The 27,880-nt window shown below is 42.9% G+C and overlaps 1 protein-coding gene across 1 annotated transcript in view; it reads right to left on the reverse strand.

Annotated features, from left to right (window-relative positions):
- The window catches only part of STXBP6 (syntaxin binding protein 6), a 248,967-nt gene that overhangs the window by 43,798 nt on the left and 177,289 nt on the right, over positions 1–27,880 (reverse strand). Inside the window, exons 3-4 of the mRNA XM_047737498.1 lie at positions 5,939–6,069; positions 4,839–5,004 (exon numbers count right to left, since the gene is read on the reverse strand). Of these exons, the coding sequence (XP_047593454.1) occupies positions 4,839–5,004; positions 5,939–6,069 (297 nt within the window). The remainder of the gene's footprint in view (positions 1–4,838; positions 5,005–5,938; positions 6,070–27,880) is intronic.

Consider the following 27,880-nt stretch of genomic DNA (forward strand, 5'->3'; position numbering starts at 1 on the left):
ACAACAGTTTATCATCACCTCTGCTTACAGTAAACAGACATCTACCCTCTCAGAGATGAACCTGAGAATTCCCTTTCAGGGCTCCTGTCATTCATGATGCCACACCACTTTTCAGTAGACAGACTGGCTCCTTGCCTCGGCCTTCAGTCTGGTTAATTCTACATTGCTCGGTACCTTACAGACCCAGCAACTAAATGGATGGCTTCGTATTTTTGAAAGGTGAATGACCTTTAATGATATAAATGAGAGGAGGAGTGGAAGTTAGGAATGACCAAGGCAGGAGGACTTGGCTCTAGCTTCCTGGTCTTCCTACCATCCAAGGGAAGAGAAGATGGCTGCTAAGACACTGACAGAGGCTGGAGAGGAAACCATGCCTCCCCTTGCTTAGAGACTCCCAACCTCTTTCTGGTTATGAGGGCCTTTCCTTGGCCCTATAGATCGTACGTGTGTCTCCTGAATTCTGTAACCAGCATCAGAAGATCAAAGCTTCCCAGTCTGTCCTCTGGAGATAGAATACCATGTTTGCAGGAGGGAACTCAAGCGCGCCAAAGAAAGAAAAGCATGGTCATGGGGGTATATATACAGTCAATGAATACAAGGGGAGAACTGCCTGGAATTGTAGGTATTTAAGTGATGATCCTGTCTGAACTGGTATTAAAGAAAGTGTGGTTCGGTGGAAGTCAGGGAGACTTGCTTCCAGGACTCGGATCTTGGTAAAGTTATTAAAAATCATTGGGCCTTAGTTTTCCTGATGACAGGGTTGGGCCCGATGCAGACATGGGAGGCCCAGGGCATGGCCAGGTCTCCATCATCTCCCCCAGCCACCAAAGTAGTTCATCTCTTTAATATGTTGAAATTCAGATGAACAAAAACAAAAACAATAAAGAGCAAGATAATTTTAAAGGTCCCTGATCACTCCATCATTCTTAGGACTACCCCTTTGCCCTGCCCAATGCTTAAGACTTACTGTCTTAATAACATACCTACAATAAGACCAGGGAAAAAAATCAAAAGTCCCTATAGTCTCTGGCCTCCTCCCTTACTCCCCCCCCCCCTTTTTTTTGTTTGTTTGTTTTTTAAAGATTTATTTATTTGACAGACAGAGATCACAAGTAGGCAGAGAAGCAGGCAGAGAGAGAGGAAGGGAACCAGGCTCCCCGCTGAGCAGAGAGCCCGATTCCGGGCTCGATCCCAGGACCCTGGGATCATGACCTGAGCCAAAGGCAGAGGCTTTAACCCACTGAGCCACCCAGGTGCCCTATTTCCCTATTTTATTTTATTTTTAAGATTTTATTTATTTATTTGACAGAGAGAGATCACAAGTAGGCAGAGAGGCACGCAGAGAGAGAGAGAGAGAGAGGAAAGCAGGCTCCCCACCGAGCAGAGAGCCCGACGCGGGACTCAATCCCAGGACCCTGAGATCATGACCTGAGCCGAAGGCAGCGGCTTAACCCACTGAACCACCCAGGCGTCCCCCTATTTCCCTATTTTAAAACCTAGGGACCTGCTGGCCAGTTTTTCCCCCAAATTTCTGCACAACCTCAGGGGGCACCATTTATAGCAAAGACACTGGCAGGCGCTCAGTGGCCCTGACGAAGATGCTTTCAGAGTGGAGGGGGCCCGTGTTTGAATCTCATCTCTGCCACTTGCTAGCTGCCTGGCAAGCTATTTAATGATCTCTCTAATCCTACTTCCTTCCCTGTAAAATGGAGATAATATATTGTATTTCCAAGGGCTGTAGTAAAGGTTAAATGAAACAACATATGTAAAGAATCTGTTCTTCAGGAAGCATACCAACATGAACATTAGTTCTTTAAAACCACAAAATCTATGACATTTCTCAGTTCAGAGAAAATTCATGTCCAGGATGTGTAGCCCAGATTCTGAGGACAGACCAAAAGATACTGTGAAATGTGAAACAGCTTTCATCTGCTGAAGATGGGGCAGGTGCCCCCAAAGTTGAAGGGGTCAGAATGTTGTGACCCAAGCACTACCCAATTTGAAGACTGAATTGTGGTAAGCAGCAAAAAGGAAGACCGATCAGCACGCTAATGAATTAGGGTGTGTTTGTACAACTGTTATCAAGGATCAGCAACTGTTTAAATAGACAGGCTGTGCTCATTAAGGACATATGCCACCAACAAATTACAGCGTGCTTAGTTCAAACTTTTTTGCCTTTTGGAGGAGTCCGAGGCCAACCTATATTTAATTGTGCTAATTCTTTTAGTTGACTCTTAAATTAGGAAGTGATTCATCTACCCAACTTAGGCATTAGAGATTCTCAAAATATTAAAGCTGAAGCGGATTTCAGATCTCTAAGCCAATCTCCACATGTCACACCAGCGAAAAGTGAGGTCTGGGGAACACGAGAGACATGCGTGCGATCACAAAAGGTAGGGCCCATTCTGGGACTTAGTCTCATTAACTTACTCTTTTTCTTACTATAGGAAATCAGTCTTTAGCTTTGTCTAATACACATAGTAGCAATTTAACATTGGGTATACAGATTCCTGTCTCCGCTCTGCATAATTTACGTACGGCACTGGAAAACCTCTGAAGGGCTGGGTCAGGGACTGAAAGCAGCAGCTGGGCTGCTTTGTGGGAAGGTCTGAGGACGTTCAAGAAGGGAACCAAGAGCACAGAGTAAGGCTGTTAGGGACCCAACAGTCTGGAACAAGGGTAGTGAAACCGGAGTCTATTAAGGAACCAAACACAGAATGATTCCCCATATCCAGGCCGTAGGACGGTGATCAGCACACAGCAGGTACTTAGCACTTCTTTGTTGCATAATCAGATGATGCAGCAGGACTGAATGAATGAATCCAGGAAAGGCAGTGAGCTTCAGAGGCCAGAAGAAGAGGGACCGCCCAGTGAGAGGAGAGAGGGAGGAATTACCAAAGCTGGCCTCAACCTTAGTAGGAAAGTCAAGACTTGCTTCTTTCTCTTTCAAGAAGAGTGGAGGGAGTGAGGCTGTGGTCCTCCTGCTTCTGCCTCACATTCCCCTTCTGAGGAAATGTGCCAATTCCCATGACACTGCTTCTGTTTCTGGCCACTCTGCTCTCAGGATGGCACACGCAGAAGGGGAAGGCATGAGGGGAGTCCCTCTCCAAGGGCAACAGACATTTCAAACCCATAATGTTACCTTACTTTAAGATGAGACTCTGCTTACGTGCTCTCGGTGGAGGCTACAGACCATACGGACACCAGTGGAAAAACATTTTGGGAGGACCCTGAGATCAAGAAGCAAGTCTGATTCTAGGATAGCAGAGACAAACTTAACCTAATGAAGAATGAGGGAAAGCTGGGATTTCCTGGCCCATTTTGCAGTCACTGAAATACTCCGTCCTCTGTGGTCCTGAGCCTGGTGCGCGCTGACCTGCCAGGTCTGCTACAGCTGGGCTTCGCATGTGGGGTCCGTGTGAAGCACGCCAGGGGCACAGACAGGATAGCGAGCAGTAGCTCACTCTATTTTCTCAACAGTAGGAGGTCAGTGTTAGATGATCTCATTCCTTTCAACATCTACATCTAATAGTTTTTTTTTTAAAGATTTTATTTATTTATTTGACAAAGAGAGAGAGATCACAAGCAGGAAGAGAGGCAGGCAGAGAGAGAAGGGGAAGCATGCTTGCTGCTGAGCAGAGAACCCGATGCAGGGCTCGATTCCAGGATCCTGGGATCATGACCTGAGCCAAAGGCAGAGGCTTTAACCCACTGAGCCACCCAGGCGCCCTCGTCTAATAGTTTTTACTTTTGTGTGCAGGATGTGGTCACTGGAACACAATATGCACTACTCATCAACATTTTTTGAGGATAAATGGAGAAGCTGTAATAAAATACTGCATCGACACCTAAGGAAGACCTTTCTAGGTTCTTAGGATGCAAGCAACCCCCCATTCAAGAGGAACACCAACACATTGGGAGATAACAACAAAGCACTGGCTAGTGTCTTCTCTAAAGACATCTAGCAGACTAGTGGCAAAATGGCACCATGTACGTCAGGGGCTAGCATGGAACAATGGGTTCCGTGCCATGTTCATACGAAAGACACGTACAGGCCAAAGAGAAGATGAAATGTCTATAATGTGACCTTCATTTGACATTTGATTAAAACCAAGTTGGTGCATAATTTTTTTTTCCCCCTCAAACCAGGAGAATAGGTCAGTGAAAAGAGCAATCATAGAAATGCTCTTCCTCAACTCACAGAGTGATTGGCAAGGCTTCTTAAAAACATTTTTAGCTCAGTTTCGATTCCCTAAAAAGAAATGCCACCTAAAAGAAATGTGTTAAGCACCCTCTAAATGTTTCTCCTTAAGTTGCCAACACTGGTCCTCACCCCTCAAGGCTGGCTTAGAGCGCTCAGCCTCACTCTGCTCTGTACGCCATCCGAGGGATAAACGGAATGCTAGCTGCTATTTGAAAGAAAGGGGACTACATCTGTAAGAGTTTGTGGGTTAATATTTGTAAAATACCTTGAGAACTCATAGGAAAAAAACAGCCTAGAAAACAGTGTTCTGCAATGAAATCACAGGAATGGTGGGTAAAGAAACCAAACTGAAAGGTTTTCCCAATAAAGGGGCAGGTTAGTTCTCCTAGTATAAGTCATCTTAGCTAAGTGGCTGATTCTTCTAAAAAGACTGGCTTTTGGTGAAGAGTGAAACACACCACTGTGTCTGGGTTTAGCACGCGAAGAGCTCCCTAGAATGGTTCTCATGCTGCCTAGCTCGGAGCATCCTGATTATTTTTTTCGGTCCTTAATTATGCTGTAGAACACCTAACTTTTTATGTAAAAGTGAGTCTGAGGAGACAGGCTGAGCAGAGCCCTACACGTGCCCACTCACCTCCCATGATTTTGGACTGGCAGTTAATGAACTCCGGCTTCCTGTCCGTGAGGTACCTCTGGCAGGTGTGGTGGAGGATCTGGAAGAAGGTGCACTTTTCAGAGGCTGTGCTGGCTACCCACTGGTCAAATGCATTTTCAAACAACAAGTCAAACTCTGCAGAATCCTGGAAAAGACAGAGAGGTAACTACTGATCTCAATCCATAAAAACGGCTGCCTTCAGCTCACTCCTGACAAAAGACTCGTAAAGGCAAAAACACCTTTCAAAACTTGGCTCTTAATCACAAGGCTCGTCTTTATTTGCGCCTAGATGTGTGGAAAGAAGGTCCATCTTCCTTTCCTCTGTTTATCAAGCAAACCCCCAAATCTTAAGAGTATTTAAAGATGTCCCCAGGCTAGTATCACAAAAGCCCCCGCCGCGTACCACACATGCATCTGGCAGAATTTAGACTACATGCTGCCTTCCCAATGACCTGCAAAAGGATTCCTCCAGGTTCTCAGCCCTATCAATTGATCTCGCTCCTACCCCTCGGTAAGGAAAAGATTCTCCCTTGTTATTATTATTTTAGCATATAGTTACAATTTACATTTTATTTTTCCCCATTATTGAGGTTTTGTATAGTGAGTGTGTGTGAGCAAAAGGCAAAATACTTAAATAAATAATTCTACCTTAAAGTGTTTCTCATGTTAAATCCAAATACCTAATTTGTAAGGTGCCATCTATTTGTTGTTTTGGGGAAAAAAAAAACAAACCTCATTACTGGTGTTATGAGGAGATAAATGAAGCTTTGATGAACATGGTTTTTCATATTAATAACCATGGACGTGGTATCTGAACTCTGCCCTTTGCACTTGGCTGATAAGCATCCAGCAGACAGCATTTATTTCTTCAGTATGCGTCCCCTTACGTTTCTGCATCAAACATGATGAAAAGACTTGTAGTGCCCCACGAGGACACAGAAATCAGAAAGTCTTAGCCACATCACCGAACAGAGAAACAGCTTTGTTAGAGATGACTCAGACAACCACCACCACTGCCACGGCCAGCGAGAGTCACTGTGTGAGAACACCTTCGCTCAACATGGGGGGCATTCACTCACCCGATTAGGATCGATGCCATTAACCTGGCGAAGCTGCTCGAGCATCCACTGGGACCTCCGCACGAACGACGTGGAGCCTTCAAACTGTTTGACCTTCGTGATGGATGCCTGGGTGGGTTTCTTATTGGTCACTGCCAAGAAAAGACCACTCCCATTAGTGGGCGTGCAGATTGGTTTTCTCATTACACCTACGTGTGTACACACACACACACACACACACACAGAATATGAACATGTGTGCCTTTGATGAGGGGTGAATGCAAAAGAAATAGTGATATTCTCCACTCTCACGCAGTTACAGTATAATTATAACTGCGAAGGCTGCTTCATTTATGTCCTCATTCCTTCAGACTAAACCCAACTCAACCGAGGAACACCAAGCACTTTTAAAGGAGGCCACAAGGGCACGATGACCAGCTGCAGGGAAAGCAACACGCCGGGTTGGTGGGCATCGGGTAGAGGTACTGGGGAAAGCTGCATTTGAAAGGAAGCAGAGGTTACTGGCTGCCCTCGAAAACTGCAACGCGTATTTCGAAGGGGATAGGCCAGTGTAAATGTATCAGGCTTCACTGGTAAGATACGGAATAACGCCTCACTTAAAAATGATGATTTGGCTTTAAGCTATGGTCCAGTTTCAATCTAGTGTGCCTCTGTTTCTGACTATATTTGGCATTCCCACATCGCCCCCCTCCCAAATTTCTGAGGTCCCCACACCTGCAGGGCTGAGACAGCTCCTTCTCCCAGCCTTACTCAGTTCTTCCTTTGCTGAGGATGGACACTGTCGCCTCTGACAGAGGCCAAGCGCCAGCCACTAGGAGAGAGTCACTCTGGATGTTTCTATGTCTGCTTACTTCGTGACTTAGAGCCTCCAGGGCGGGGCGGTAAGTAAGGGTTTTCAAAGGGCTTTCCTGAAACCTCCTGAGGCCCGGCTGTAGGAGTTGTAAAACTTCCCAGAAAGGATGCTACCAAGGGAATTAGAAAAAGTGGAGTACTACTTGTTGAATGTGATCCCAATGAGCTTGTGTGTCAGTGGCACATTCTTTGTTTCCAGAAACCCCGCAGGTCCTACATTTCCAGATAACCATGTGATGTTCAACAGATGGCAAAAAGAATCCTTGAGGGATGAAGGACAGAAAGCATCTATCTACTCCAGTCATGGTTGCTGGTAAGAAGACTCTCCCTCACACACAGGAGAATTTAGGGCAGTTTCAGGTCATTAGAGCAGGAACGCAGGGACCGAGAGCGGAATGAGATGTGGGTGCCTTGCCTTTGCCTCCACTGAGAGCCCTGTGCTTCCAAGACTAAAGACCTCTTTTTATGACACTTTTCTCCCTTTGCTCCAAACCAGAATTTAGCAAACATTTAAAACATAATTTCAAATAATGCTTAGGTTTATTACTTATTATGTCAGCTATATTTGGCTAAAAGCTTCTGAACATCTCATACCAATTGTGTTTACTTTCATGGTTAAAAAGTCATCATCTCCTTAACACCCGCGATCAGTGGAAATTTTATAGTCTCCTATTCACATGCAGCCTGTCTGGCTCACGGCTCCGTGTGTAAGTCCGTTAAGTCCTCTTAGGAATAACCATTCTCCGAACTAAATTCAGGCAACAGTATCAGTCTGCACAGGGCTCTGTCTAGCCATTTAACTTAATGCATTTACTTCAGGTGTCTCTTAGGAGATCTAATAGGTTTCTCTGACACCCATGCCCTGCTCTTCTGTTTTCATGGTAGAGGAAACAACATACCTGGAATACAGGCAGGTCCTAAAATGTGCTGAAAAGATTAAAGAATTCTTTTCAATAACAGGAAAACATGGGTTCCTGTATTAGACACACACCCCTAAACACACAAAGAGGATTTCCTCCTTTGTTTATGTAAATTACATGACACTGAGGCATCCTGGGAAACATGAAGGCTTTCCTTTTAGCTTTAAAGTCGTTATGAACACCTATTTTTACTTCTGGTCCACTTATTTCCAAGTGGTTCATAGCATTATAAAAACTCGAACACAATGCAGGATCACTGTAATTACTGGCATGTTTAGGATTGACATTTTAGCAAAGCAAGTTCCCTGGAAGTCTGTCACTGAAACGAGAAGGGCAGGAACCTCACCCACATGCAAATGCCCCACAGAACTGTTAACAAGAACCGCGCCGCAGAGCGGTCAGTGGTCATTTTCCACGAGGCACTTACAGCTCAGACATGCCCAACTCATTCTCTCTGCGTGCTTATTCTTTGCCCAGTTCTTGGAATCTCGGTAGTTTTCCTGGGCACTGAGCCCGGTTTGGTTTAATTTTTGTTTATTGTTATTATCTCCAACATCCCAGTTTCTATTTTGAAGCAGGTGCCTTAAAATTATATTATTATATACACATTATATAGAGTTAAATAAAGACTTTCCCCTTCTTGAAATCAAAACAACCGCAGAAACACACCATTGCCAGACTTTCTGAGTTCTGTGCTTGAAGGAGCCCTGTTTTATCCCCTTTGTTGTTTTGGTGCTTCTGGGGTCCAAAGCTGATAAAAAAAAATATGTCACTCAAATTCTGGGCGTTCAGTGAAAATCAGGAATCTTTCTTCTCCCTCCAAAGGCCAGCTGATTGATAGCATACCCTACATCGGTAATATTGGAGTGCTCTCTGTCCAACTCTGTCAATACAAGACTCTGTAGTCACTATTTTGAATAACTTTAAAGGGCAGATAACCAGGGCATTTCTGTCATGCCTTTAATGTTCACGATGCCAAGGGAAACATACAGGCATTTAAAGGAGGCAGGGTAAGCATGGTACTCCCAGCTAAGACCACTCAGAACCAGCCTGGTTCCCTGGGTCTCCCCTCCAACCGCACACCAGAATCATCTGGGAGTTTTTTACAACAAATACTCCAAACCACATGAGTCAGAATCTCTGGAGGTGTGGCCTGGCATCCACATTTTCATCTTCCCTAGGTGATTCTAGAACGCAGGGACTACTGAAATCACTGCTAGTGTATTAACTTATTTCAAAAATATTTCTGGGACATTTATTAGATGGGAAACACGAAAGTCAGTTTTGTGGGCAATTCAAAGACTGAATAAGATATGGTTCTAAGTCAAGAACTTGGGCGGTGGGGGGTGGGGCTATTCAGAATGATCCAGAACAGTGCTCATGCATGGCAGGAGTCATCTGAGTGAGGTGTTGGGGAAGGAGGGAGCTTTGAGGACCAGGGCAGAGTTGGGGGAAGTCAGGCAGGCTTCATGGAGCAGCCACATTCCAGCTGACAGACCATGCGCCCTCGCCCAGACTTCTATGATATCTCCCACACTGCTTTTTCTGAGCAGCCCAGCCATTCAAAGTTAATACCGAAGACTGAACCATCTTTTATTTTTTTTTTAAATTTTTTATTTTTTAAATTTCTTTTCAGTGTACCAGAATCCATTGTTTATGCACCACACCCAGTGCTCCATGAACCATCTTTTAAAACCTTCTTAATGGCATCCCAATGCTTAGAATAAAACCCAAGGCCCTTACCATGACCTGCAAAGCCCTAGATGATCTGGCTCTTGAGTACCTCCCCGTTCCCATCCCATTCCATTCTCCCTTCTGTCTACCAGGCTCCTGCCATCTTTTGCTCCAGGAAATAGCAACCCCCTTCTACCCTTCGCAAATGCTGTTCCTTTACATAAATACTCCTTCCTTTTTTTTTTTCTTCCTTTTTATGATTGTCTCTTATCCACCATTCAGATTTCAGTTTGCATGTCAAAACCTCATAGAAAAAAACTTGGGCGATTGTTTTTCTGCAGAAACTTCCCTCACCATGTTATTTCTTTCACTGAACTTTGCTCCTTGCAAAACATGTTCATTTCAAACCTGGATAAAATACTCAAAATTTGCTTCTCTGGAATATTTGAAAAGAATAAAACCCAAATTGCTATCATGACTATCGAGTCCTAAAACATGTAAGAGGTAGATAAATCCCCACGTGGATCTTGCAAGCTCCCTCCTACCAGTTTGTGAGGTAGGATCCTAGAAATTGACATAATAACAAGTGACATTTTCCCCAGCAATTAAAGTTTTTTTTTTTTTTAAGATTTATTTTACAGAAAGAGAGAGAGGGAATGTGCACAAATGTGCGAGTGGGGGAAGGGACAGAAGGAGAGAGAGAGTCCCAAGCAGACTCCCCACTGAGCACAGAGTCCATCATGGAGCTTGGTCTAGATCATGACCTAAGCTAAAATCAATAGTCTGATGCTTAACCGACCCAGCCTTTTAGGTGCCCTCTGGCAATTAAATTTCTTGAAAACCTTTTAAAAATACAGTTTCTGATTTTTTTCTCTTGTACTTGACCACAGGTCTGTGACAGAGGCAGCATTACTGTTATCATCACTGTACTTACAGACAAGCAAACTGAGGCATGGAAAGCATAGACTTGCCAAAGTAATACTGTTCATAAATGAGAAAAATGCAACTTGCAAAACTGCTCTTTTCACTGCAGCTCTTTGCTGCAATGTCAAATGCCACGTTTTATTGCATGTGGGAAGCTCATTAAATAAGGGCTAACTGAATTTTTTGTTCTAATAATGATACTGCTGTTGTGATTTTGACAATATCATGAACTGTTATTCCCTTAGTATTTCCCTTTAAATAAACTTGGTTTTTCACTGAAGTTAATGAGGAACAGAGCATATTAAAGCCATAAATAGATACATGGCTCTGCCTACATTAAAAAGAAAGTAATAGAAAATATACAATTAACACATAAATGCTACGAATTCCAAATTAGAGAGTTGTCAGCGGAAAGTCTGGCATATGAGGTCCACTTGAAGGTAAAGTAGTGATAAGCAAGTGTGGACAGGTGCTAAAGCCAATCACAATACAGATGTTCCCTAGATATAATTATAAAACTTACCTGGGAATGGCTTCTCTAAGAGCACTGTGTCATAGGCATTGGGACTCACTGAGTAAGGCATGTCTTGGAGCTATCCGGGTCTAATACCGCTTTTTCATTTATCCCGTTACCCATTGTTTTCTGTTGGTATCAGAGGAAAACAGTAGCATGGGGCCAACCAAACCCAGATCCTTTTGCTACCAACTCTGATAAAAAAAAAAAGTGTGGTTCTCATGGGGGCGCACCTCCTCATTAGCCTTAGAGTAGACTTTGTTTACCTCTCAGCTATAGTTAAGAAGCAGTGATAGGAATTACCATGTCTAGATTATCATTACCATCATTATTCAGGTGGTAAAGTATCTTTCCCTCATGAACGAACGACATAAAAAAGGTCTTTTGAAGAAAAAAGAGGGACCTCCATGAAAGATTGTTCAAATACAAAATAAGAACAGTCAAAGGGTAGAGACCACCAGCCTTGCTTCTTCCCAATCAGAAAATTCTATTTAACTGGAAACCAACAAGCCAGACAACAGCAAAGCACTTTCTTAGATCCAACCTAGTCTTATGGTAAGTCTGGAATTGGTGGAGGAAGGGACAAATCCTGATAAGGAAAGAAAGACAGAAATGCAAGTTGCTTGCATATTATGCAAACCAGCAGAAGGTACCTGGTCTGCCAGTGATTAACAGGCTGATCTTCCATTTCAAGGTCTAATGGTTGAAAGACTTTTTAAGGAGTTACAGCCTTCCCCTGCAATCTCATTATTCACACAGCATCACTTGTCAGTCTTTCCAAACAGGAAAATCAATTTTGCTTAAGATAAAAAATACCTAATTTCAGTCTTAAAATTTTATTTTAAAAGAAACAAAGAATCATCATATAAACAAAATTATTCCTCATCACCAATATCGTCTACCATTTCATTTTTCCTAGGTATTTTCGTATATTCACTAACATTCGCACACACATTTCTTCTTTTTTATTTTTTTAATTTTTTTTAATTTTTTTTAATTTTTAAAAATTTTAAAATTTAAAAAAAAATTAATATATAATGTATTATTAGCCCAAGGGGTACAGATCTGTGAATCGCCAGGTTTACACTTCACAGCACTCACCACAGCACATACCTTCCCCAATGCGTACACACATTTCTTATTAAAGAAATTAAATTCCAACTGAATCATCTCACATTTTTATGTGATCATTACTATTTTTAAAAAAAGGGTGCTGAAGAACAAATCGTATCTACAATATAGCTTGATATTGAGGCTAGGTAGTTAAAATGCAGAGCTTACCACAACTTGATACCAAAAATACCTTAAAACTTCATCATATTCTTACCATGACCTTATGGTTAGGTCAAAGTTGGTGTCTCGTGGTATGCTTTAGTTCTCTGCTCTGCTGGGGTCCAATGGCCAGACATGTGGATTTCAACAAAACTGTTGGTGAGAAACAATTTGAAGCAAGGAATAAAAGCAATGTCCACACAGAATTTTATCAGGGCAGCTCTTTGTCAGAGGTGGCTGACATGAAGGAAAAAAAGAGAGAGAGAGAGAGAGAAATCCTCTGAAATGTGGTTCCAGAAGTAAAAGCAAAATTGAGCACACCTCCTGGATGCTGATGTGGTAAAGAACTGGGCTCACAGACCAATGTGAGAAATGATTATCTGGAACTGGTTTCCTTAATGTTCTTCCAAAACTCTAATATATGATTGTTTTAGGTGGATTTCACAGTACCTACAGAGAAATGAGTATCAGGTCTGAGGCTGCATCTGTAGTATTATCTGGTGAGACAGCGGAATGTTTACAAAGCTGAGAAGCAAGAATATAGAGATCGTTCCCTCAAATATTTTCAGAACAAGGGAACGCCATCATTGCTATAGTTAGTGGGAAATGGAGCATGGTGCGCTCTACACAGGGTTGATCATTGACTTCCCAGAGTGTGTTCCCGTTTAGGACATGGTAAATGTTCAGACTCCACAGGCTCCAACCAGACCAATTCATGAAATGGCCAAGCTGGTCTTTGGGGCCCGATTCCTCTCCTCCTTATCTAAGGTCCTGAGGGCTCTCTGGCCAGATTCCTGACAGGACCCAAACAGGCCTGAAAAAGTATTCTTGAATCCGCCTGCTTCTAGGAAGGCATTTTTCATCCAAATAAACCACCATCACAGCAAAAACAGTTACATTCAGTCTTGAGCACCAAGCCCTGGGGAAGAAGGTAGGATGGCCTTTAACAGTCCCTGCTCTACTAACCCTAAAGGGGAAGACAGGGGAGAATCAGTGCACAAGGACTGTGAGGTTTATTCTTAAAGGCAGACTCCCTTAGTCTACAGTAGGGAAAATCACAAAGAAAGTTTCCACACAAAGATTTCTTATTTGGTATCATCAATTCCAGGGCCTGTACCTTACAACACATTCTCCCCTCCAAACTGGAGAAGGAAAAGGAGGACCAAGAGATCAAAAGCCCATGAAATTTTTTCAGAGGGATACTGAAAAAGGGACTATTTGTATGTGAAACTTCTTGCACAGAAATTTGGAGAAATCCTTCAGGAGAAGGAGGGGAATAAGAACATCCCCCATCAAGCATTCCTTAAGAAGGCTGCTTAAAAGCCCAAGCATGAAGGTAGAGCACTATATGGAGAGTATTAACAGCTTATATATCAATAGAGCCAGCGACCAACCCCCACCCCCAACTGCATCAACTTTGCAGAAAGTTCTACCAGGTTTCCAATGTTTGCAAATTACCAACAAGGAAACGGCATTACTTTCAGAACATGCAACTTCAATGTCACATGTCAATATGACATCTAATTGGTATTTCTAAAACGTAATCCTTTCTAATTTTAAGCTTCTTTGCCTGGTTCTTTCTTTCTTTCTTTTTTAAAAATTGTAAAACATGTAGTTTTTATTTTTTATTATATTTAATTTTTTACAGGCTATTCTACTTTTCAAGTCAATGACTATGAGGGGTTCAGGTGCACCATGGGTGGTCTTGGGCTATTATATCTTTAGCTGGGAACCAGAAAGCTTAATCACCAGAGGGTTTGTGCTCCCCACTGCAAGACCAACAGTGTCCCCGTCACGTTCCACGCTGTCTTGTGTGTTATACATTGACATACAAAGCGCTGGTTTATGTCTGCATGTGTACACGAAGGAGTGAACAAACGAACAGCTCCTCAACGGGAGGAAGAACAGCTCCTAAGCCCACCGGAAATCACAGATCAAACAAAAATTTATTTCAGGTTCAAGTGTTCAGTTTCACGGTCAAACCACAGTTGTAAGGGATTTGAACTATCTTCTTACTAGAAAAGAAGAGTATCCTGAGAACTAGGGAGAGCGGAGAAAATGGCAAAAACCAAGAACTTAGAGAAATATCAGGACACTAGAAGGAGATAAATTTTGAGTTAAAACTTCTTAAGAAATCTCTTTCCTGCAATCCTTATTCTAGCAGCTTCTCTTGTAAGCAATTCTGTCTGCTTCAGCCTCCCTGAAAACACAATTTTGGGCTTGAGATTCAGCAATCCGAGATTTCCCATTGTGCGTGATTTTTTAGCTTCCTGAGACTTTTCTCCACGGATTTGAGGAGAAAATCAATTTGCATGCATTTTCGGTAAAGGGTAAACATACAATGAATTATAAACCCCTGCTGGCGCTAGCTACTGCAACTTCACACCTTATACAGAGAGGGTGTAACACATCTGACGGATGTGATGTAACTGCCAAATGAGCGAACAGGCCCAAGCTAAGGACACAGAGGCTTAGAGCGGTGAGAGCCATGGTGGCTACTGAGGAGATTAAATCCAGTCCCAAGCCCTGTAACATGCAGCGCAATAACCGAAGGGGTTAACTGTAGTCACAGAGTCTTATTCTGTCCTTGCTTCCTCAGTTCTGGAAACAGATGTAAACATCATTTTTGATCTATTCTTAGGGGAGATTTACAAACAGAGGATCTAAAGACAAAGGCATCAAAGCAGCAGTACCTGACTCAAGAATGAATTAAATTATTCCGCAAGAAGCTCAAAACTTGAAAAAGAGATTTTTTTAATATTATGCTTTCCTTGCTGTTTTCCATTCTATCCAGGCCAAGGAGTGACTCTCTGCAGAGAAATGTCATACTTGGTAGAAATTCACTATGTATTTTGTCTGGAAGGGTAGCTAAAGAGCCAGAGCCTTCCTGAGCTCAAATAGCCCTAACAGTGAGAAGAGAGTGAGTCATTTCTGCAGCCTCTGCTTCCTTGTCCCTCATGTGGGGGAAGGAGGCCTGGTGCGGTGCTCCCTGACACTATGCACCCACTGGTGAGCATATAATCTATGAGTAGTCAGTCTAAGAGAACCATGGGAGGGTGTTAAAAGGATGAGGATTGCCTTCAATGTGAGAAGACTACTCCCTCCAAAAGGAGAATTTTTCCTGCCTTGAAGGAGGCAGAGCAGCGGAGAATTCTCTAATGGACTGGGTAGTAAACATATAATATCACTAGGTTTCTGGAAAAATCAAAGCTGTTATTACTTAGAAAACACAGGCTGTCAGATATAATTATGACTATCAGTCAAGAAAAGACAGACCTTACCTGTCTGTTCTCTCTGGTTTCCTTCTTCTTCGCCTCCACCACTACTTAATCCTTTCAGTAATACATGTTAGGTGAGGGTGTACATCACTGACTGAACATCTAAAAAAAGTAAATGATGTCACTAAGAACATGACACCTTCACTCATTACTGTGTTAAATGGAGGAATAAAATCTAGGGACGTGTTCTGGGTAGAATGAATGTCATTTACATGAGTGAAAAGGATCTATAATTAAAATTAACTGAATTTATTTTGGTTAACTCTAGGCAGTATCTCCTAATGCTAAATATGTGATATTCTATGGCCCAGGAATTCTACTCCTGTGTCTACACAGCAGAAATGAGTGGTGCTGTGTCCACCCTTCTGCCTGAAGCAACCCCAAATGGACAAACTATGTGGAACAATAAAGGAAAGGGACCCTTGAGACACGGGAAATGAATGAGGCGAGTCCTATGATCATTTATTTGCTGCTTTGAGAGTTTCTTCCAGGCTGTGGTGCAAGGAGGAGCCCAGGCAGAGACTAGTGTGTGAGTTGAAGGGACAGAGCAGAGAGTCTGGGGAGACCCAAGGGTCATTATCCTCACATCAGAGTCATGAAGAAGAGAAAACTACACGCAGAAAAAATGCTGGAGATCGACAGATATTCACCCATGAACAGCTAGCTGCATGTTTCTCACCACAGGTGTGTGAGGAAATTACCTGAGGCCAAAGAAAGAACCACTCAAAATGAATAGAGGAAAGAGTACCCCAAGCTCAAATAGGCTTTGGGAAGAGTTTCCATCAGGCAGACTAGAAAACTGATCTTAAAGAGCAAAAATAGAGGGAGGACAAGATGGCGGGGAAGTAGGAGGAGGCGCCGTTTCAACCTGTACCCTAAAGTGAGCTGATTACCTACCAAAGAACTCCGCTCACCCATGAAATCAGCCTGACATTAGAATTATACACGTCTGGATCTCTACAGGGGCAGAAGATGCCAGTGGGCAGGTAAAGCGGAGTGGGAACGTCGGACTGATATCAGAAGATAAAAAAAGGGGGAGGGAGCCACCAGAAGTGACCCATTAAAGCACAAAAATGACCCTGAGGGGAAAAAGAGAACAAAGCTGTGGAAAACTTTTATTACCTATTCACAAGACTTGTTATTTGATTAAACAAGACACTGTAGCACTGGTGTCAAGACGGGCACACAGGTCAGTGGAATGGTCCAGAAAAAGACCTACATATATATGGGAAGTTGGTATTCAAAGAAAGTGCAAAGGCGAGGCACTATGGACAGGGTAGTTTTTTTGGACAGATGATACTGGAACAACTGGACATCCACCTGCTAAAAAATGGAACTTCAGCTCCTACTTTGTACCATATACAAAAATTACATTAAAATGGATCAGAGACCTACATGTGAAAGCCTAAAACTATGATAACTTTTAGAAAAAAACACAGAGGAAAATCTCTGTGACCTTGGGCGAGGCAAGGCTTCTTAGATTTGGCACTAAAAGCACAATTCACAAGAGAAACTAGGTAGGACCAAAATAAAACTTCTGCCCTTCAGGAGGATGAAGAGACAACGCACAAACTGGGAAAAAAATTTGCAAATCTCTGATAAAGGACTTCTGTTGTTATAACTTTATACTTTAAAAACTCTTGAAACTCAATAAAAAGAAAACAGCCTACTTTTAAAAAAATGTGTAGAAGATTTGAACAAATACTTCATAAAAAGATGTGGATGGGAAAAAAAGCACAGGAAAAGATGCTCAACATTATTAGTCATCAGGGAAATGGGACACTGAAACCATTATGAGGTTCTGGGATACGCCTCTTAGAATGGCTAAAATGGAAAAGACTGGCCCCACCATGTGTTTGCTCGTGCACAGTCACAGCAGCTTCATCTGTAATAGGCAAAAACTGGAAACAACCTAAAGGTCCATCTCAACACAATTATGCAGTGAAGCACAGACCAGAAAAGAGTAAACACGCTACATATGCTTCCATTTGTATAACATTTTAGGAGATGCAAACTCATGTCTAGGATAGAAAGCAAATGGATGGTTACACACAGACATGGAGTACGGGAATGTTGGGGGCCAGAGAAAGATTTACAAAGGGGTATGAGGGAACTTTTGGGGATGATAGGTTTGTCTTTTCGACTGTGGTAATTTCATGGAGATATATATCTCCATGAAATATATATATATATATATATATATATATATATATATATATATATATGTAAAAACTCACCAACTGTACCATTCAGATACGTAGTTTCCTGCATGTTAATTATACCTCAAGAAAATAAAGCTGTTAAAAATGTCACAAACTGATCTATGGCAGTTGTGGTCAAAATAGAGATTGCCTTTGATGGAGGTAGATAGGACCCTCCTGGGATGTTAGGAAAAGTTCTATATGTCGATATGGATGATGAGGACATGGGTTTTTCTATATATAAAAAACTCACTGAATCATACTCTTAAGATTTCTATAACTTACAATATATAAGTTATACCTTAACAAAATGTAAACCGGTAGCAATGATGACGATGACGACGACGACGACGACGACGACGACGACGACAGGGTTTAAGAATTGGTACCCATTTGAAGTCATCAGCCCTGGTAGGCATGTCTCAGCACCTGCCCCAGTCAGTTCATTGCAAGGCTACTGTTGGTAACAGAATCACAGCACCCAGTATATTCTCTACACAGAAAGAATGTGCAAAGTTGGAAGTTATCTTCATCTGTTTTGGCTACTAAAATGGAGTACCACATACAGGAGGGCTTATAAATATCAGAAATTCACTTTTCATGGTTCTGGAGGTTGGGGAGTCTAAGATCAAGGTGCCGGCAGAGTTAGTGTCTGGTGAGATCCCACTTTCTGCTTCATAGCTCTCTTCTCACTGTGTCCACATGGCAGAAGGGGCAAAGGAGCTTTCTGGGGTCTTTCTTTTTTTTTTTTTTTTAAATATAAGAGCACTCATTCAAGAGGCTTCCACACTCATGATCTAATCATCTCTCAAAGGCTCTACCTCCTGATACTATCACACTGGGGTTTAGGATTTCAACGTACGAATTTTGGGCAGTCACATTTAGTCCATAATAGAAGTGAATTTATTCACTGCAATTCTGACACTGGCTTTTATAAAAATCTACCTTGGTATTTGAAAAGCATATCCTATTTATAAAATTCTCCCATTGGGTTCATGGTCCTCTCCCTGCCTGTCTTTTCTGGAAACCCTCCAGTTATCCCTCCTCTGGGATGAAGCTTTCTATCTTTATCTTTTCAGACTTCTTTTATTCTTCCCAAGAACATGCTTAACGTTTTCCTTTCCCATGAGAATTCTCTATTGACAAGGCCAGCCCTCCAGCCCTACCCATTCTTTTGAAACATGTGGCAGTGAGAGGAAAGTTATGTGTGCTCCAGAAACTGCCCCATGAACATGAAAATGCCTAATGGTAAAACTCAATGGCTTTGCCTTCTGGGCACAGAAGTTTCATTGGGCACAACAGTTAATGGCAAAACTCAAGGTGGAAAAGAGCTTGACATGTTCAAGGGAGAGAAAGAAGACTGAGGAAAGGAAAGAATGAGTGAGTTCATGGAGGACAGCAAGTGTAGGCTCACAAAGGTCCCAGTGTCCAAGGCTAGGTAACCATGAGGGAGCACTGCAACAGGATATTGATTACATTTGAAAAATGTTAGCCAACTGCTATGGGCAAAGAGGGAATGCAGGAGTGTGTGGGAAGGCAGGGAAATCACAAGGGAACATCTACCGCAGGAGTCCAGGAGAGGGAATGGTGGTTAGACTGATGGTGGTCGGGGACACATGGAAAAGGGGCAGTCTGTCCTACTCTCCATAGCTGTTGACTTCCCTCCCAGAGGGCATCCTCAAGGTCAGTCACCAAGGCCCAGCCAGTTAGCTTCACACCCTAAGGCCTGGTGTACTGTAGGCCGTTGTCCATCAAACATCACACTTTGTACATGTGTCAGAATAAAGATATTTGTATTTATTATATGTGCAATCTCAGCTACCAGATTATCAGTAATCTGAGAATAAGAGATTATGTCTACCTCAGGGAACCTGGCAGGGTGCCCTACTCAGAGTCCTACCTCAAATATGCATCACATGAAGTATCTCTATTCTCATCAGGAATGATCAAGGACTTGCCGTATGTACTGATGAGTGTGGTTAGCAATATCTCACCCACCCTACTCGCTTTTCGGCCATGTGTGTTTTTCTTTCTGTCTGGGGTCATTTAAGGCAATATGGGGGAAGGGAAAAAAAAAAAGGAAGAGCCAGGCACATCTGACTGTAGATTCTGACATGTGGTAAAGAGCCACTTGGCGTGCAGAGAGCCAGTACCTTCGTGCCTCCCGCCGCAGAGGCTGAGTGGAATGCACTGGTATGCACATCATTAGCATTTATGGACAGCTGAGGAATCGTTTCTGAAATAAATGATGGCACTTGTGTTAAATGATTCCTTCTGAAGAAAAATCCCTGGGAATCTTTCAACAGCACCCCTTGATGAAGAGTCAGAACAAAAGGAGCAAAACACCTGACCCTGGGATGCTGAATGAGTGGAGACAGGCTTGGCTTTCTGTACCCGATTCCCCACTGGCAATTTCCCCATAAACTGGAGCATAACTGGAGGACAAACTGTGTTTTTTTTTTTTTTTTTTTTAAGATTTTATTTATTTATTAACAGAGATCACAAGTAGGCAGAGAGGCAGGCAGAGAGAGTGTGGGGGGAAGCAGGCTCCCTGCTGAGCAGAGAGCCCAATGTGAGGCTTGATCCCAGGACCCTGGGATCATGACCTGAGCTGAAGGCAGAGGTTTAACCTACTGAGCCACCCAGGCGCCCCTGGAGGACAAACTGTCTTAAGGAGATGAGGCACAACTAACTATGGATACGTTAGCTCTTCTCAAAACTCGGCTGGCCATATCGGCAGGCCTCCACCTGCTTGCCCCACGGTATCTTGCTTCTCCTTTAGACTTGGAGCCTAGACCAGAGGCTCTTCTGAGCAGGCTAGTGTAAGTCAGAGAGCAGTCACCATACTGGTCCAAGGACAGGAGCTGCTGCTCTCAGCCAACACTGACTGTGGTCACTAAAATCTGTTCCCGTGCAGCTCAGGGACAGAGCTGAGCGCTTACCCCACCTTCTGGTGTACACCCTATGGAGTACACTTTCTCATTTTTACTGAATGCCACTGTGTGCCCTCCACTGTGGGAGTAAAGAAGGTATTATATTTCCTTTAACAGCAAGAGCAAGCATTATAGATAGCCACAGTTTACGTTAGGCAGAGAATACATTATCGCAGAATCATGCAAGCTAGTAAGTGGACCTACTAACTGAATTCTCAAGCCCTTTGCGTGAGATTGAGCTGGTACCAAAACTTCAGAACTTCAGTCTATTCTGACTTTAATTTGGGGCAGAAATCACCAATTTTGCATTGCAAGGTAACTTAAACTAGCTTTAAAGCTAAACTTAGCACTTATAACCAGGGGGGAAAAATGTAAATTCCTTAGACCAACGAATTACTAAAACTTCTAACTTCATTGGCACATTCAAAAGCAATGTTTTGCTTCAACGTGTAAGTTAAAGCTGTTTGAGATGTTATACCAGTCTGACATAACTAAAGCTCCCTTAATGGATTCTACATGTGTGGTTTGCACTTCTGCCCCTGCAGTCAGTACAGAATTGGGCAATACAGAATTACAGAGTTGGAAGATGTCTCAAGAGGTCTACTCTCCACCATATCTTGAGCATGCTACCTTCTCAGCTACTTTATACAGATTCTTTTCCCAACCTCTTTTTAGCTCCATAATAATAACTTATAACTCACCCGAATAAAGAGCTTTGTGATGAGAAACTCCTTTGAGGTTATGATTAAAGCCATTTGCATTTCATATTCTTGCAAGTCATATTCTTGCATAATTGGTCTCCAGTTTTCACCTAGTTAAAGCCTTTCCACTCCCTTCAGCCTACCCAGATGGGTCTTCTTTTTCAATGACCACCTCCACGGACCCAGCTGAGTTCTTCATGTTCCCTTTAGGACAAAGAGCTAGATCTAAATAGAACACTTTGAAAAGGAGAACACAATGCAAGAAGTTCCCATTCAGCACTGGACTATCTGGATTCCTATTTGGGCATGCCAGTATTTTTGAAGGCTGTGATGCTGCATGCTATGGTCATCTACTGTAAGTACTTAGGAAGCCACTGGCCACATTCTCGAAGAGATTAAACTTTTAATTGACATTCTAACCTTATATTTTTTCCACAAGCCACACCAATATTTTGCCTACTTATTATGTTCTTTTTTTGCCACTATTTCCATATGCCAGGTATATAAGCCCCTTTTGAGCACCTTGAATGGGAGAAGCTATTTCCTATTCTCACTAAAGAATTGTACACCGCTGGTCACCTTCTGCAGCCTCTACTCCTAATCAAAGTACAGTGAAGTATCTAGCAGCATTCCTTGTATGCAGTGAGCATCAATATTATCTGTTGCATGAATGTTGTGAATACCCGGGAAGGGGGTGGTAGAAGGTGGGAGGATGCCACTGGAAAGAAAATGATACAAAATGAAAGGCTTGGCATGAAGTCTATCAAACAGCGTAGGTGTATTTGGCAGTTTGCCATAGTTTGAGGAACTGCTATGGAGAGGATGAGTATGTGCTGGAGGTCTTGCTCTGTCAAGACTGTGTATCAGGAATGTGCCAGATGATGATGTGAGGGGTCCAGAGGTCTCCCGAAGCCTCACAGTGCGGCAACCAGCTGAATATTTACTACCTGCAGAAGCAAATGATAAAAGATCTCATCTTCAGTGGGTGGGCGGCTGTACTGTGCAGCTGCTTTCCAGCCAAGGCTCACTGCTGGGTGAGGCCCTGCGGGTTTGTAATGAGGATGGGTCACATTTCACAAATGTTAATATCGTTAACTCCGAGATGTGGATAGCTTCCCATAACCCAAGTTCTAGTCCACTCAAATCTCCCTGCCAAGGACCATGGACTCGAAAGAAGCACTTTGCCCACAGGAGGCTGTAACTTCCTAAGAACCTGCCTCTCTGGAACAGAGAGGTAATACAGGTCTTGTACCTGCTACCTCTTCCTTGTCCCACTAATGGCTAAAGGAAACCAACTTCCTGATCATCCTTAGAGAGGATTTCTTAGATCAGGTACAAATTCATACCAGTTTTTTCCCCACCAGATTCCATAGGCCAAGATCCCTGTGGCCAACAGATCCATTCCTTAATGAGACTTTGCTGAGCCTTTAGTTGACCTTAGCATCAAGGGAAGCTGGCACCTGTGTGAAGGAGGAAATCTCTCTGGGAACTAGCAATATCAAATAAACAGAGAAGCTAAACTATGCCAAGATTCCCATAAAGATTCACTTCTTCGAACTCAAATTTTAGTCTATCAACAAAACCATAGATTCCGGGAACTCTTTGCTGCTGTGATGTTTTATGTGTGGTCACTGGTCATATACGATACCGAGCACGCACATTTTGGAGTTCCAAGATACTTGTACAGCACACATCACACAAGCCGTCACAAAACTAGACTGGCAAAACGGTGCCAATTCTAAGCCGACTCTGAGGAAGTGAGTAACACACATCACAAAGGCCACTTTAGGGTATGACATTATTACAAGGACAGAATTAATGTTTCTTTCCTATGGGTTTCCTCTTCTAAGAAGGTCAATGACATCACCGAGAGTTCTACGTGAGAAGCCAGAGTCCACCCCAGATATGTCACAAAGGTTGCCCTCCTGACGCCAGGCCATCGTCTATAGATCCTCAGTTCGAAAGAAATCTGTGCAAATGGCTCTGGGTACAAGTCCCTCCTATTGCTGTCAATCATCTTGTAATATGTAGAAGAGGTTAACCTGATGGGTAGAAGCACTCAGAAGCCCTGAGAATTCAAGTCTAAATTATAAACTTATTTTTAATAGAAAAATAAATGTGATTCCTTAAGTAACTTACAATGCAATGGATCATAAGTGTCCCTGGGTGCTGGATGCTTGGCTGGTCCCCACCTAGCCAACCTAACTTTATACCCCATCCTTCCCAGACTGACTCCACCAGACACTTGGCATCCCAAAGTACCAGGGCCTGGCACATGTCCTAGCCTGACTGGCTGCATGCCTCTGCTCCCTGATACTGCTCAGACTGGGATGCCTTCACAACTGCCTCCTGCAAATCTGAATTGTGCCCATCCTTCACAGGCCAATTCCAGACCCTTCCTCTGCCACAAGAATTTCCTTGGCTGTCTAGCCCACGTTCCCACCCTTTCCTTAAGAGGTCTATGGTATTTCTCTCTAACACTCATTTTAGCACTCTGTTACACTGAATCTAATTCAGGAACACAAAGGAAATACACTGTTTACAAGCCAATGATCACTCCTAAACTGCAAGGGTTTTTTATATTTGTTTAGTTTAATAGGTTAAACCTTTTTTTGTACCTATTTTAGTATTCTCTTCCATTTGCTTAGGAAAAATTTTTTCCCCACAGGAAGTGTGAAGGGAGCTTCAGCCAAACTTGTGATGAATTATCAAATATTCTAAATTCAGAACGCCCTCAAATGAAAATGTATTCCCTGATAATATTATAGCAGACTCTTGTGGTTTATTAATTAATTTTTTGGCACTCTAGGCAAAATAGGACATAGTTCCTGCTTCTCAAGGGTTTTCAGGTTACACTTAGATGGGGAAAAAAAAAAAAAAGCAAGTGAGAAATGGTAATTATATTTCAGTGCAAAGGGAGGGTTCAGCAGGCCTAAAGAGGCAGGCCAGTTTTCAGGAGAGGCAAGTTCTAAAGAGAGAGCTGAAGAAAGAGAAGAAACGGATCCCTCAGAGAGGAGGAGGACTCCATCCTGAGGACAGTCACTCTCTCAAGTACAAGAATAAAAGGTGAAAAAGCTTTCCACATGTTTCCACCAGTCCCAGGTACATATTGCATGGAGCACTGGGTATTGTACGTAAATAATGAATCTTGGAACACTGCATCAAAAACTAATGATGTGGGTGGGAGGTTGGGGGCACCAGGTGGTGGGTATTGTAGATGGCACAGATTGCATGGAGCACTGGGTGTGGTGCAAAAATAATGAATACTGTTATGCTGAAAAAAAAAAAAAAACAAAACAACAACAAAAAAAAAAACCAAACTAATGATGTATTTTATGGTGACCAACATAACACAAGAAAAAAAAAAGGAAAGATCCATGTTTCCAGAGGGGAGAGAGCATAGATGGAAACAGCCACAATGTGACTGGTTTGAGAGTCTAACGACATGAACAAATCCTTTTGAGGACGCAAGAAAAACTGGCTGTCAAGGGGCCTGAACTGAGCAGAGTGCACATGCCAGTTTTCCTCGCATCCTCAAAAGGAGGAGAGAAGGAGTGAGCATTTTACCAAGGACAAAGTGGGGGGTGGGTTTCCCCTCTCTTTTTTACAAATTGCCATTACTTAAGATGTAAAATTCCCATTTGCAGTGTGTGTGTGTGTGTGTGTGTGTGTGTGTCTAGCAGGCTCCAGGCTGCATACCAATGCCAGCGGGGATGTGAGGATTAGTTACTCAGATTCTGGTGTCCAGTGATTATGATTTGTGTTATAATGGAATTCATTATACTCCTGGCTTCCATTTCTGGTTCAAAGAAAGGCACATTCAAAAGAGGATCGTCAAAAGTCCTTGCTCTTCCACCCATAGGTACATACCACACTGTGCCACAGTCTCTATCCCATCCATGTCATCTTGGCCGCCATGCTTGAAAGGCTTTGGAGAAAAACAGCCGGAACCCAAATTATTTCCTAGTGTAAACAAGCTTTGTTCATCAAAACGTAAACCAAGCAGAAAGCTAGTAGAGTCCATGCACTGTCATGGGTGGAAGGTCATCTTAATTGAAAAAGTAAAGCTAATTAAATGGCTATTTTTCTGACATGAGGAAAAAAAGTTGTTTGCTGAGACAACAAAGTAAAAGGAAGCTTATGTAAGAATACATAATGTGTTTCTTGCTGGAGCCTTAAAAAGTTCCCTTTCAAAGAATCATAGCTCAACCTGCCATTTCCTGAGAGGGAGGAAATGCTCCTTCCTGACACCTGTCAGGACATGCTCATTAAAATGGTTCTCCAGCAGAGATTGACGTTCCTGGTATTGAATCACCCTGTAGTTCCTGACTTGCTCTATCGTGGAACACAACAGCGTCATGGACGCCTGACATGGCCTAGAAACTAAGCCATGTTCTCTGTGGAGAAAGCTGCTCTGCGTGGGGAAGGAACCTGTGTGTCCATTAGCCCTGGAAAGGAGCTTGCTGAATCACAGCACTGACTGAGAGGAAGAAGCTTCAGAAAGAGCGGCAGCAAGCCTGGGACTGGAGTCAGGGAGCTCTGGCTCTTGTGCCCACTCTGCCTACCTGTCTGTGTTTTCGACGCAGGACTTTTACTGTTTATTTCACCATTTCTAGGAGGAAGCTGGACCAGAAGAAAGTCACGAGTCCCAGTTTTCCCATTCTACCGTTCTGCGTGTGACATGAACGTATGCTATGCATTACGATGTCTAGATGTCTCTAACAACAAACCCACCCAGAAAACCATTATATTGATAAAAATAGTAAGGTCTGTCTTTCCAAATAAAAGATACCTATTCACTTTAAAATGTCGAACCCGGGTACCTGGGTGGCTCAGTGGGTTAAAGCGTCTGCCTTTGGCTCAAGTCATGGTCTCAGGGTCCTGGGATTGAGCCCCACATCAGGCTCTCTGCTCAGCGGGCAGCCTGCTTCCCTTCCTCTCTCTCTGCCTGCCTCTCTGCCTACTTGTGATCTCTGTCTGTCAAATAAATAAATAAAATCTTAAAAAAATAATAAAATGTCGAACCCACAAATGCTATCTTTAACAACTTCTTCCCAGTCATTGTCCTCGACTCTTCTAGGATTCTGAATCCAAGAGACTGTCACAGCCCCGGTGACAGGGGACTGCAGGGCTGATGAACGGTTGGGGTGAGGAGTGGCAAGGGGAGGTCTCTTGACAGGAAGAGAGCTTCAAGATAGAAGAAAACCATTCTTTTGGGAGTGGCAAAATGTTATGCTCATAACTTTCCTAAATTCCCCTGGAGGGAATCATAGCTGAATATGAGACGTTTATGTAAATTTTGTTTTGCTTAAGAATTTAAACTGCCAACACTTGGATCATAAAGCAGTGTGACTATTCTATTCTTCTGGAAAAATCTGAAGGCACAGATAACATCCATTCAACAAATACTTATTGCACACACAATGAAGGAAAAAATGATATACAAGGGGTGAGGGTGGAGGGAAGGGAGATGAGTTGAGGGTGGAAATAAGGACAAAGGGAGTCAAGTAGAGCCCTACTCTTCAGGAAGTTCTCATTTTAGTACAGAAACGACAAGTTCCTAAGTGCTAAAATGCAAGGTAGGATATGATAAATGCCACAACGTATGCTTCTTACCAGGAGGAGGTGTCTCATTAGGCGGCTGGAGGAGGCAAGGAACACATACTCAGTAGAGTAGGGAAGTCGGGTGCAAGGTGGGTTTTCAGGGGACTCCAGACGGCTTCCTTATGAAAAGTGCCAGCTGAACTCTAGCTGGAAGGATGGGTAGGGCATATGAGGATCAAAGCAAGAAGCCGATCTGATTTATGCCTCAAACCATCCACTGCACTTCAGAAGAAACTAAAAAGACGAGCCCTTACTGATGGGAATGGGCCAGTTTACAAGTCCAGCAATAAGACCACCCAGAGAGCAGCTGATTTCTTTCAGATTACCTTGACCTGGGATGAATCTCAAGACAACCCATTTCCTGGCCAAGAATCTTGGATACTCCTCTATGCTCAAACTCAATGTTTAGGAAGTAATTTTGTTAAATACATATTTATATTCAAAAGCATAACTCCCAGCTTCCTGGTCTTGTTTCCTGGCCTCGACAAAAGGCACTATTATTTTCTTCAAGAGGAAATTATTCCAGTGCCCCTGCCCAGACTCCACTGACTCCTGTTTGCCCTCAATTTTCTTCCTCTTCTTGAAAGGACACCCACAGTTATAACTCACACTGGTTCGGGACAGCACGTAGGGCTTGATGGAGAAGGAGTTAAGGATGTGGGAACTGTGGGAACATGGTTTCTGAGTGAGAACACTTAAAATCTCACTTCCCTTGAGATCTGCCATCCATTAACAATTCAGCTGCAGGGCGAGGTTCATCTCATTTTAAAATGTAAGTCAAGAGCCTAAAATTGGTAATTGGGCATTTAATTGGGTATGTGAAGGCACTTACTGGATTTTGAACAACTTCAACAGGTAATGTTTAAGAACATTAAAAATTACAGCAATGATGAACCAGATGCAAATGGAAAGTGAATGAATTTTGGCACTGTAATTTAACACATCGCTGACTAGTGTTTTGAGCTGAACATGTTGAGCTTGGTTGGTTTTCTTCAATTTTCTTATATGCCAGGGATTATAAAAATATTTTACTTTTTAAGCTTGGCTTCCCCTCTCACAAAACTCCACC

Source organism: Lutra lutra, chromosome 7 (assembly GCF_902655055.1).
Source record: "Lutra lutra chromosome 7, mLutLut1.2, whole genome shotgun sequence".
Taxonomy (NCBI): domain Eukaryota; kingdom Metazoa; phylum Chordata; class Mammalia; order Carnivora; family Mustelidae; genus Lutra; species Lutra lutra.